This window comes from Miscanthus floridulus, chromosome 6, assembly GCF_019320115.1.
Source record: "Miscanthus floridulus cultivar M001 chromosome 6, ASM1932011v1, whole genome shotgun sequence".
In the NCBI taxonomy this organism is placed as follows: domain Eukaryota; kingdom Viridiplantae; phylum Streptophyta; class Magnoliopsida; order Poales; family Poaceae; genus Miscanthus; species Miscanthus floridulus.
The window spans coordinates 111,536,123-111,548,374 of record NC_089585.1 but is presented as its reverse complement, the minus strand read 5'-3'; the positions used below and the strand labels follow the sequence as shown (position 1 = coordinate 111,548,374).

Sequence of the window (12,252 nt, the reverse complement as noted above, 5' to 3'; positions counted from 1 at the left end):
CTATCGGGCGGTAGATGCGTTTGGGGGGTGAACCTCTGGACCTTTGCTCCTCCTTATCGGAACAAGGCCGTTTTGAGCCTGCCCCCTGCTCCTGGGCAGAGGGGCTTGCTCCCCTTGGTTCTTGGAGCATGATGGCAGAGCCGCCCACCTCCGCTGGCACCTCAGGCGTGACGGTAGAACTGCCCACCCCTGTTAGCTCCTAAGGAAGGCCGATGGTACAGCCCGCCTCCACCGGCTCCCCATATGTACCCTTCCCTTTGAGGAATGGGAAGGGCCCCGATGCTTGCAAGGATGAACTAATACCTATCAGCGCATCCTTGCTCTCCAGGTTGTCCCACTCGATATCGTTGGCTACCTCGTCGTCATCTCCATCATCATCGCTGTTAGTGTTCTCCCTTCGTTTCCGCGCCTATAGCTTCCACTGCTTCTTCCTCTTCTTGTGCTCCTTCACCTTCCTCAGCCGCTTGCCCTCGACGTGATTCACCATCCTCATGGCCGAATCCCTTAGCAATGGTGCTGGGTGATCCATGAGGATGAGATCCCTCGGTTGGTCCTGCCCCTCTCAAGGTTAGTATCAAGGGTCAAGAAAATCAATTGAAGGAAAGGCAAGGGAAAGGGGAACTTACGAAGACAATGTAGCCTAGCACCAGAGGATGTCCCATTGGAGGATGTCAGTGCCGCATTGGAGGATGTCCCAACACCGGGTAGACAAAGTCAAGGGTAGCACCCGCGTCGTCTCGCAAAGACCCCATCACCTCCTTGATGTGTTGCGCGATCTTGGAGTTGGGGAGCGTCCCCTCGACAAGCGTCGTTTCATCGAACGATGCCTCAAGCACCATCACATATAGCGGGATCACATGCATTATCAATGGCGCCACCCTTCTTGCGTGGTAAGCCCCGATGATGCCCAACCCCTTCAAGTCATTCTCCTTCAGGATTTGGATGGTGGCGATATGGTCTCGGATCTTCTTCTTGTCCTTCTTCGGGACACCCCACTTCCTCCATGACTCTGGGGCCTCTTCGATCAGGTGCCTGGTGAACTCCGGCAGAGGAGCAGTGGCGTCATTCTTCAGGTACAACCACTGCAAATGCCACCCCTTGTTGGACGTCGAAAGCCACATGGACGGGTACTTGCCGACACGATTGTTCCAAAGTTGGATGCCGACGCACCCCATCGGCATGTGCAACTCCTGTCTGCCACTTTTCTCCCTCTTCTTCTAGAGGTTGACGGCAAAGAAGTGCCTCCACAAGTTGAAGTGGGGGCTAATCTGCAAGAATCCCTCGCACAGCACGATGAACGCCGCCATGTGCTGGATCCTGTTGGGATTGAGATGCTGTACCTTGATCTTGTAGTAGTGCAATAGCCCCCGAAGAAATTTGTGGGCGGGGGTCATGAACCCACGCTCGTGGAAGTGGGTGAACGACACCACATAGCCGTTGGGCGATGACAGCAAATCCTCGTCGCTGGACAGTAGCCACTCCTCAGCCAAGGTCCATGTGCGGAGAAGACCATGATGGATGAGGCCCTCCATGCGCTGGAAGGTGATGTCGGAACAGCACTATGGATCCATAAGAGATGAGAGTGGATGGATGTGAGCTCAACGGCAGTGGAGATGCAAAGGCAGGAAACCTAAGCGATGGTGGTAGCGGCGTGGCTGCAGAGGCAAGGATGCAAGCATGTGTATGAAACCCAAAGGGCTAGCCCTTTGGTTTTATAGGGGCGACGGGTGTGAGGAAACCAACTGTCCGCTTAGATTTCCACGACTGCCATGACCTGCCACCATGTCTCGCCACAGGACGTGCGCACACAACCTATGTTTGTTCCCTTAGAAATCTCGCCGGATGTTTTGCCTTCCCAAATGGGCCACGACCCGTCATAGGTAAAAGGGATACGGAGTTAAAAACGCTCCTACGGCTCGTCTAGGCCCAATAGTTCGAAGGTTGGCCCACCGATAGGTTCGACAACCGCTTTGGGCACCTTTAGTGTGAGGGGTGGAAAGGGATGGGCCCACTAGCGGCCAGTACCTAGGCACACGAGCGCCGTGGGCATCCTAGCCCATGTTCGAGTCTTGGCCGGATACGATCCATGGTTTTTTCTTGAAGAAAGGTACAGAGTCCACGGGCATCCCAAGGAGTCCGATCTCAATGAAAGGGAATCACCATCCCCAGGTCATGCCGTGGGTGACAAAAGAAGGCCAAGGCCCCCAAAGTCCTCCTATTTGGAAAAGCATCCGAAGGAGTATTCTACTCCTCCGTAGGCTCAGAGGCTACTATCGGGGACCAATACTAGGGTACCCAAAGAGGAGAGGCTAATTGTCGTCAAGATTAATTCATCCGAGTAGTCAAGAGCGTGACTATGGCTCCAATCGGCCCCTAGGTGTGTGGGCTCCGCCTCGACCGACATCTGGGGAGCCACTGGGGGTGGGCTTCGTCTCGCCCGACCCTAAGGCCGTGGGCTCCGTCCTGCCTGACCTCTGGGGGACGGCTCCACCTCACCCGACCCCGAGGCCATAGGCTTCGCCTCGCCCAACCCCAAGGCCGCGGGCTCTGCCTCGCCCGACCTCTAGGGGCGGGCTCCGCCTCATCCGACACCGAGGTCGTAGGCTCTGCCTTGCCTAACACTGAAGTCGTGGGCTCTGCCTCGCCCAACCCCAAGGTCGCGGGCTCTGCCTCGCCCGACCTCTGGGGGCAAGCTTCGCCTCGCCCAAACTCTGGGGATGGGCTTCGCCTCGCCCAACACCGAGTCTATGGGCTCCGCCTTGCCCGACCCCGAGGCCGTGGGCTCCACCTCGCCTGACTCCAAGGCACGGGCTCTGCCTCGCCCGACCTCTAGAGATGGGCTCCGCCTCGCCCAACACCATGGCCATGGGGTCCACGTCGCTCGACGGTGTCCCATACCATCGCCAACCACTCTAGGTCTAGGCGAATGGGCCTAGGTCAAAACTTTGACACCAGAGAAGAGACGAACATGACTCGATGTAACCCATGGCCACGACAGGCCATACATGAGGATTCACATTAAGTCGAGCGTACCAGTACTGTTCTGCCTAACCCTCGTATGAACACTGACAGGCGCGTCAGTTCACCACGACGTCCGCCAGGCGGAGCGGAGCGCCATGACCGGTAGATGACGCCTGTGCATGGCACCAGTGATGAACAATGTCGTGACATGACGCCATCCCTATTGACATCTATAGGGTCAGCGGGACCCACATGAAGGAGAAGAAGGGCCCGACGATCCTGAAGGCCTTCGGCTCTCTCTTGTTCTTCTCTTTCCCTCCACTGTAACCCGTGCTTTCCATTGGCCTATAAAAGGGAAAGCACGGTGTCCCATCAGGGGGATCGAACCATCGAACCAATCGACCCATCGAGGACCGTTCGAATCACCCCGAACCAATCAAAACACAAGAACACGACACGAACACATGGCTAAGCAGCGATCGAGCTCTTAACACCCGTTCATTCTTTCCACCAGAGACTTGGGACATGTCCCTCTCTCGCCCGTTTGTACCCCCTACTACAAACTTTCGGTGCTAGTAACACGGGCAGCAGCGACGAACTGGATGTAGGGACTTTCTGCCCGAACCAGTATAAATCTTGTGTCCTCTAAACACACCATCCGAGCCAGACGCGCAATATTAGAAATTTACTCGTCGGTGGTAACTCAAAATACCGACAGGGGTGGGGGTCCAAACTGTTATTTCTATGACCAAATGGAAAGTATCCCACATTTGTTGTTGACTTGTAACATGGCCAAAATTTTGTGGACAATCATAGCTCAGGCTTTGGAGCAAGCAATGTTCATAGAGAGCTACACCAAGCTTGGAAATGGTGTAATCTCTGGCTTCCAAGAGAACATAAATTCCATGATTTGGGCATTGCATCACTTTGGTGGGCCATTTGGAATAAACCAAGCTTGTTTTGAGGGCAAAATTGTGAAAACTTATGTTGAAATTATATGTTATGCATGCTCTCTTATGTGTTATTGCCTTATTGGGTAGGTCTCTATGCTGAAGTGGACAAAGAAGAGTTAGCAGAAGGTGAGAACGCCATACTACATATTGTGTCAAAGTTGCTCGCTAAACCAAAGCTAATCAAGGCTAGTGATGAAGCAGTTGCAGGATGTTGAACATCAAGGTGATGAAGATTAAGGACCTGACAGATGTACGTGAAGTCAGTGATGCAGCTGTAATTCTGTTGTGTTTCTGATGTAGTTCGTAAGATGGAAACATGTAGCCCCCATTCTTTGTCTGGTTTGCTTTTGGTCTGCTATGTCATCTAAATTAGATAGGCACAGAATACAGGGGATGTCTAGTTCAAGTTTAGTCACTTTCCTTTTCTTGGCACGGTTCTTTGAACTATCTTGAAACTATATTATTTCCATTATCTGAGTAATGGAAATGAGGAGTACCTTAATGTGAAGAAAAAACACCACACATTGAGACATTCTCGCGTTTGCTTGCATGCACACACCCATATGGTCAATCAAACATGGTCTATGGCGATCACGATTATTCATGACTCATGAATTTCTTGCGCAAGCGGCAAGTGCAGTGGAGTTTGTCGCACTCCTTCTCACCTTCCTCTTTAGAGCCTACTAGGTGGCTACAGCCGTAGCCGTTTTTTCCTACAGTAATTAATGAGTGGGAAAAAAAACGGTTACGGGCGCTTGCATGCCTTCTCCTCTTTCTCCCTCGCGTTCCCCTCCGCCGCCTCTCACTACCTAGCTCCGACATTTTCACTCTCCATCGTCGTCCTTAACTACGTCTGTGTCTAACCCGAGCTTCTCTTCCGAATCCGGCGTGAGCACCCCCGTCTCCACAATCTCACTTGCTACAACAACGCATTGTAGCCTTCACCGCCGCCGTGGCCATACTAATCTTAATCTCCCTCTCCTCCTTTTTATTCGGCCGCCCCCGTCCTTTGGACTGGCCAATCACGGTGGTGGCCCCGCCGCTCTTTATCACTGTCTCAACCGCCACCACGGCTGGTCGAATGACCTTTCTAAAACCCTCTTCTACGCCAGCAGTCATTTAAGCCCTCTTAACCCCTGATGAAGCCCCCCAACCCTAACGCCGGCGAGATCTCTCCGGCTACACCCGGTGTTCTCTCTCTTTTTTTTCCCGTCGGAGGCTGAAGCGCATTCGTGTGCTCGTGCGGACAGAATCTTTCGCGCTCTTCTAAGTTGTTACGCGGGTGGGGATCGGAAAGTGAACACTCACGCTTCCAGGACCCTGGTCTGCTCGGGAGTGTGCCTGTGGCAGCTCTTCCTCCTCTTGCTGCCCCCCGCATCTTCATGGCCTGCTTCCTCCCCGGACCATGCGCTGCCGGACTGGCTTCCCTGCCCGGTGTTCTCGCTGCTGATCTCCGCCGCCTCGCCTGGTCGAAGGCCGCCGCCTCTTATCCCGCCATGGCCCTCGCCGCCGTTTTCCACCTCATCACCGCGAGCCGCCGCTGGTTCGTTCCGGCCGAACGGACCTGCCTGCACAGAGAAAACAAAACGGCTGGCATGTCAAGAAGCTACAAGATCATATTCGTATACTGCCATGCTCTTCTAATTCCTATGTGCATGATGGAGAAGAAGATAGAGTAGATCGTTGGTGACAGACAAGAGAGAGCGAGAGCGAGAGCGCCGGAGCTGGGAGGATCTCCGGGGTGCGCGGTGGTTGACGCCCACTGGATCCCATATGCCCGGCCCTGGAGCGGCGGAGTTAGCCGAAGACACAGTCGTCGCTAGTCGCTACGTTCACGATGCCAGAAAGCAAGGGCTGGCTATATAGTGCAGGGACGAGCTCGGGGGCCCGGCCCTTGTTTTTGTAGGCTTCAGGGCAAGTTTGACCGCTAGCTCGATCGGTTGGCATGAAGGGGAAGGGAACAAAGCAAAACGACGTCAGATATCTGCAGACAGCAGATAGAGGTAGTGTGTGTCTGCGTGCGTGCCGGGAGAGGCCAGTGGTGGACAGTCTGTTAGGGATTGAATGTTAGCTGCTATGTTGCAGATGACGACGGTGCAGCTTGAATGATGGTTTGCAGTGGCTGCCTTGTGGCTGGACTGGAGCAAATAAACCAGTGGCTGCCGTCGTGGATGGTTCTGGTTCTGATCTTCTGGACATATTGGCACTGTTCGTTTTCTGTCTTCCTGATGAACCCAGCCTAGGCGGCTGTGGCCGCCAGCTTAATAAAACACAAGGCACTGTTGCTACAGTGATAAAAAGCGGCCAAAATACAAGCCGCCGAGAAGAATCCCACTCCCACCTGCTCTCTGCTGCTGTAAATGAGCTCGCGCTGTGCACTACCTATCTTGCTGCCAATAGGGACGTCACATGCCTCGCGTGCCTTTTGCTCTCCCACGCAGAAATACAAAGTGGTCCCTTGTTTTCCTATTTTTATATAGGGGGAAATCGACGAAAATGCCGGGTTCACTGAGTTCTGTGGCCCTAGTAACAAGCCCATTGATTTTTTTTTTCCCGAGAAAGTGCTTAGCATGTATTTTATTAAGGAGGAAATTTAGAGTTTACAGAGCGACTAGCAGTCTAGCACAACGAGATGCCATTGTGCAAGGCGCGGGCGGGCATTACAAGAAGCAATTATACGAAAAACAGCTTTGCGACGAAAGAACTACGGACTACCTAAGTGCCCCACGCCAAGAAGACCGACATATAGCTCCGAAGCCCGCACCCATCCAAGCATTTGCCTCGTCGATGATCCTGGAAGAGCACAGGCGGTGACATTGACTCGGCTTGGAAGATCCTGCGGTTGCGCTCCTTCCACAGCTCCCAGGTGACCAAGAGAGTGATGGAGTCGAATCCGCGGCGGCAGTGGTGTGGAACCTGCGTACGAAGCCCGGAGCTACCAATCCACCAACGTAGCGTCTGGAGGTGGGGATAACTGTGCCAATCCAGCCACCCGAAGCACAAGAAACCAGATTTCACGACTGAAGACACAAGCCCATTGATTCATCGAACAAATGCTTTCAGTATATCAGTACTTATTGTGAAACAGTGAAAGCGTTTCATGACCCGTAGGACCAACATAGTACTACAAAAGAAAGACTATCCAAATGGGGAAAAGATACTTCTACAGTTATATTCTATCCCGTTGGTGCTATTGATTCTTATGCTTTTTTTTAGCAAAGTTCTTATGCTTATCGCCTGGTTTTCTTGAGAAATGACAAGATGTTACTCGTGCTCCCATGGTTGGCCTTCTTCTTCTGATCACCTAGAACAATGTGAACATCCTGCCAAAAGTACAAAGAAAAAATCTTGTTCTGATCAACATAAACCATCACAAAAATCTTTATACAATTTTAATAGCGTTTGATCACTTTGTGGTGTCTGTACAGTGTAGTGTCAAGACAACATATTAGATAGGACATAGTATTTAATTATGGCATAAGGTACCAGCTTTTCTGTATATAGAAATGAAATATACCTCTGCTCTAAAAGAAAATGACATTCTTATGGTCCTTGAGCTGTCCTCAGAATTTCTGTATGTTCTTTCTTAGTAAGAATTGAACGGACATAGAAGATCTATCATGATTCAAGGAAATGATAATGGATGAAAAAACATACAAGATTAACATATACTTTTTATCTTATTATTAAGCCTCAAGTAGAATTGTAATAATACATTGACATAAATTTCAAGGCATACTACAATTTGATTTTTTTTTTCTACAAAGACGTACAGTATTGTCCCCTCTGTTGATGAGTTTAGCAGTTTATGGTCAGGTTCTTTCTAGTTGCTACAGAATAATTATTCAAATACAATTGCCAATTTTTTGCTAAGCTGTTTGTTTAAAAGAATGAAGATAACCATAAGGGATCACTTAGAGGAACAACACTATACTATAATCTTATATAAATATGGACATCATACTACATATTAGTATTACTGATGGCTGGTTGAACATCATATGGCTTGAGAAAGAGGGTAGCTCCAGATACTGTTGGGCCAGTAATTTCCAGAAGCCATGGATCATTTTTACTATAAATAAATATAGCAAAAAAAACATTAAATGGTGCAGGCCATACGCAAAATAACAACAAAATGATCAAAATTAACAAGGAACAAAGAAAAACCTGGAGCCAACACTGTTTCCCAGTTTGGATATTTGAGTAGCTGTTGAAAAATATAGCAGCGATCAAATCAATGATAACATTTTTTAACGAACCATCAAAAACAATAATACAACCGGTATATTTTGAAATAATTGAGCAAAATGAAACTGAATAAAAAGGTACACTGTTCAAAAACAAAAGTATGCAATCCCTGTTTGCTATTTGGATGGACCAAAAGATGATGTATATATGGAAATAAATAGTATAATTGATACTAAACTTGTGTGACTAGAAATATACAGACAGGAATCACAGTAGACAATTTGAATACAAAATAAACAGGAGAACTGCTTATCTTTCCATTAAGAAAAGAAATAATGTCTAAGAACAATACAATAGGGCAAAATCATGAGACACCCGACAAATTGTAAGAAAAAAACCATTAATAAGATGTTTGTGAATTTGAATACAAATAAACAGGAGAGCTGCTTATCTTTCCATTAAGATAAGAAATAATGTCTAAGAACAATACAATAGGGCAAAATCATGAGACACCCAACAAACTGTAAGAGAAAAAACATTAATAAGATGTTTGTGCTAGAAACTAGAACTACCAAATCAGAACACAACTGATCCACAGGACAATACAAAAATACGCTAATTGCATATGGAATGTTATAGTCTTTCATTTCTCTGATGAATATTTGCTAAGGGAAACTAAATTTTCGTTTCAAAGATAGGTAAATTGCTCTCTAGTTGCAAGCATGGATGCTAATGGTTCAGTAAAATGTGGGATATAAATAGTTTGCAAGCAAAAGTAAGAAGCTTTACATTGCGAGATGTAACGACGATGATATTGAATGGCATCAGGGTCCCCTCGTACAGTCAAAAGCTTCAGAGAAATGGCATACTGTTCGCATGTCAAAAGCCTCTGGTGCCATGAACAGACCATAAAAAACAGTAAATCATTAATGTGTCATTTGGTCTTTGCTCATTGGCAGTCATCGTAATTTTAGTAATGAGTACTTCTTCAATTAGAAATTGGAGTCTGTTAATCAGCATTTTACTTTGCAAGTAATATAAATAAGAGAAGTCCAACCTGCTTCAAGAAGTTGATCTTTCGTTCTGTCAGTGTGACGTCAGTCTTCTCCTGCAGCTTGTGCTCAAGCTTGGATGAAACAGTCCCCAAGTGATCAATCACAGCTACCACGGCGTCACATATGTAACCCTTTGTACCCTCCAGAATCCTTCACATGCATGAAAGCAGAGCACACACATAATAATTCCATCAAAGAAGAAGGGGAAAATTATATTTGGCACTGAAATAAATCAATCTTCCGTATTTGGCACTAAAAAATTTAAACTTTCTTATTTGGCATCAAATTAAAATTTTCTTTCCTGGATAGCACTGCCGTCCATTTGGGCAAGTAACGGCGTCAAGTGGCTAGTAAAATGACATGAATGCCCTTCTTTATAGCAGAAATACATGATGCAAAAAAAAATAATAGATGGACATGTTGTCAAATAAAAAAATTATAAATATCACAAATATATTGTGAACTAAAACATGGGATTTTGATAATCGAAGTCTATAAATAAATAAATAATAAATTTCAAATTCTAAGGTAAGAGCAGGTCCCGCTGGGATAGGCTTAGCATAGGAGAGATTTGCCCTGTCTAGTTAGCTTGGTCAAAAATTGTTTGATGCAGTTTAGCAGCTCGCTCATCTCAGTTTGGTCAATTCTATATTCTTGTTAGATCATCGCAAGACATGAAGACAATAACAAATAGATATTTCTCTACAAATGCTTAGAATAGTACCGATTTGAGCATCTGATGTCACAGCTAGCCAATCGTCTAGAGTTCTCCATAGTTAAACATCAAAATATAAAGATACTCGTATTTCTCGCTCAATCACCGAAACTACGAATTACTCCCACTGTAACTAAGAAAGCGCATAAAAGGCGAGCGAGCTCTTGATGCGGTCTTGGCCGTAGCAACATACAGCAACTCCACTGCTCGTGGCCTGTGCTTGCCGATCTTTATCCATAATACGGACGGAGCAGCAGCGGGCGCTCCGGCAGCGGCAGCGCGGTGCTGATGCTTGCCCTGCTGGCCGCCTTCGCAACCGCCTGCCTGCTCTTCCTGTCCAGGCCATGCGCGCGTGACATGAGACTGTTCCTCGCCTCCCTGTGCCGGCAGCTCCTGCTCTCCCTGCTCGGATTCCTGGCAGGCCTCCGCCTGCTCGGCGGCGTCGCGGCCGCGGCCGCTGCCACAGAGACCATGCCGCTCATGCCGTCCTTCAAGAGGAAGCGGGCCGTGGCCACGGTGGAGAATGCGGAGGGTGCTCGACCTGCCGGAGCTGGCCATCGATTGCATTCTCGAGAGGCTGCAGCCGGCGGAGCTGCGGAGCATGGCCGCCGTCTGCCGCTCCATGCGCGAGCGCTGCCGCGGCGACCATCTCTGGGAGCGCCACATGACCAGCAAGTGGGGCCGTGTCCTGGGCCTCGCCGCCAGGGACGAATGGAGGACGCACCTGGCGTCCGTCAGCGAGTCCGGCGCCGCGGGCTCCGTCTCGGGCGGCGGCAGCGGCAAGCGCCGGAGGTGGCTCGCCGCGCTGTCCTGCGTTTGCCCGGTGGTGTCCTGGATGCGGCCCAAGGCCGACGGTGGCAAGTCGTCCGCCCCCGTGCTGGATGATTCCATGTCGTGGTACCTGTCCATGGAGAGCGGCAAGTTCTGGTTCCCGGCTCAGGTCTACAACCGTGAGGTACCATCTCATGTCTTGTCATTTACTAGCTAGCAGTTCAATCATTGCAAAGCTTGTTAATTAGCACTCTTTGTTCGACGCTGCCGGAGGGCGCGGCTGCCCCGACGCCACCGCGCCGCGTCGGACCTCCAGCGGGCAACCGGCGCCACGGCCGCCCCGCGTCCTCCGCGTGAGGGCACGCGTGAGGCCGTGGGGGCGTGCGCGGCCGGCCCTAGCCGCCGCCAGCCGATCCCTCCTCCGCCTCTGCCTGCGTGACATGGCGCGTGCGAGTAACCGAGGGACAGGGGTATTTTGGTCTCCCTCGAAACGAACTGACAAGTTGAACATGGTAAACTAACAGATGCCTGGTCAAAATGGACGACAGTGCTAAGGAAATTTTAACTTGGTGTTAAATAAAAAAATTCAAATTTTTTAATGCTAAATATGAAAGACTGATTTATTTAAGTGATAAATACATAATTCTCCCTAGAAGAAGTGACGTGCCGTGAGGACCAATGTGTTCGTGGGGTAGCAGCATGAGGGTATCAGACTAGGGGCGGCGGCGGCGCTGCTTACAGCTTCTTCTTGTCGGTGTTGAGGAACGCCTTCTCGCAGCAGTCCGCCGCTTCGTGCAGCTGGGACCGCAGATCCTTGAGCTCCTGCACGGCCCAGGACGGCAAGACGCGACAACCCGTAAGCTTACCAACAAGTCATGGCAGGACACACACGAGACACGACACGCCCGAGCAAAACTGACGAACCGCTTAACGTACCCTAAGCGCGCCGTCGAAGGTCTCGGCGCCGGGCGCGCCTAGACGCGACGACGACCTGTCGAACGGCATCGCCGCCGCGGTGCTCGTGGACACCGCCCCTGGCTGCTGCATCCCCGCCTCGCCGGCCTCAGCGTCCATCTCCGACCCTCCCTGGCTCCCTCCCTCCCCACTCACTCCCCGCTCGCGGCGCCAAGTAAATGCCTGAGGCGGAAACCAGGACGAGAGCACGGTAGCAATGTGTGTCGCCGCTCCCTCAGCTTCGGCGGCTTCACAATGAGTGCAAGCTAGCACAGAAATGGCATACGCAGACGAGCGCCAAGTGGGCGTTCGGGGACAAATAAGCCGGGGGCAAGGAGACAAGGCGCCCAGGCGGTCGCGTGACCTCCCTTTGGCGCGGGGCGGCGGCTCCGCACAGGGAGGCACACCGCCCACGCGATGACGCGAAGACGACGGGGTTTCTCGTGGCGTGGAAGCGCGCGTCCCTCCCCGAGGACCGAGAGGCTCGGACGCTCGGACGGCGCGGCGCCGTGCACAGGGCTCGTCACGGGCGCGCTGCTACTTCCTCTTTTCTTTGGGACGAATGGCGCGCTGGTGCTTGCGAGGCTGCTGCAGCTGCCAGCAGCCGGTGCCGGTTGGATTCTTGTGTCTAGCGTTTTGTTTGGTTTCAGGCAGC

At 50.6% G+C, this 12,252-nt stretch overlaps 2 protein-coding genes and 1 pseudogene across 3 annotated transcripts in view; 1 reads left to right on the top strand and 2 right to left on the bottom strand.

Annotated features, from left to right (window-relative positions):
- Positions 1 to 5,687, bottom strand: part of LOC136459064 (homeobox-leucine zipper protein ROC9-like) — a 41,392-nt gene extending 35,705 nt beyond the window's left edge. The window contains exons 1-2 of the mRNA XM_066458963.1: positions 5,610 to 5,687; positions 5,223 to 5,482 (exon numbers count right to left, since the gene is read on the bottom strand). Of these exons, the coding sequence (XP_066315060.1) occupies positions 5,223 to 5,482; positions 5,610 to 5,687 (338 nt within the window). The remainder of the gene's footprint in view (positions 1 to 5,222; positions 5,483 to 5,609) is intronic.
- Positions 5,688 to 7,106: 1,419 nt separating this feature from the next.
- Positions 7,107 to 11,840, bottom strand: LOC136459063 (probable protein ABIL5). 2 transcript variants are annotated; one of them, XM_066458961.1, is made up of 8 exons: positions 11,580 to 11,840; positions 11,383 to 11,465; positions 9,160 to 9,307; positions 8,892 to 8,991; positions 8,082 to 8,121; positions 7,895 to 7,986; positions 7,432 to 7,486; positions 7,114 to 7,237 (listed from the first exon to the last, which is right to left on the bottom strand). In XM_066458961.1, the coding sequence occupies exons 1-7, from the start codon at positions 11,715 to 11,717 to the stop codon at positions 7,458 to 7,460; spliced, it is 630 nt and encodes a 209-aa protein (XP_066315058.1). In that variant the 5' UTR covers positions 11,718 to 11,840; the 3' UTR covers positions 7,114 to 7,237; positions 7,432 to 7,457. The 2 variants fall into 2 exon arrangements, with proteins under 2 accessions (XP_066315059.1, XP_066315058.1); XM_066458962.1 differs by lacking the exons at positions 7,432 to 7,486; positions 7,895 to 7,986 and having other exon boundaries at positions 7,107 to 7,237.
- On the top strand, positions 9,923 to 11,109 carry LOC136459062 (F-box protein At2g41170-like; annotated as a pseudogene).
- Positions 11,841 to 12,252: the final 412 nt, after the last annotated feature.

Bases quoted from the DNA above. Each gene is read 5' to 3' on its own strand.
- LOC136459063 (XM_066458961.1), bottom strand. From the start codon at position 11,717: ATGGACGCTGAGGCCGGCGAGGCGGGGATGCAGCAGCCAGGGGCGGTG. The intron at 11,466-11,579 runs GTACGTTAAGCG...TGGGCCGTGCAG, and splicing joins CCTTCGACGGCGCGCTTAGG to GAGCTCAAGGATCTGCGGTC. The intron at 7,487-7,894 runs GTAATACTAATA...AAGAACATACAG, and splicing joins TGATGTTCAACCAGCCATCA to AAATTCTGAGGACAGCTCAA.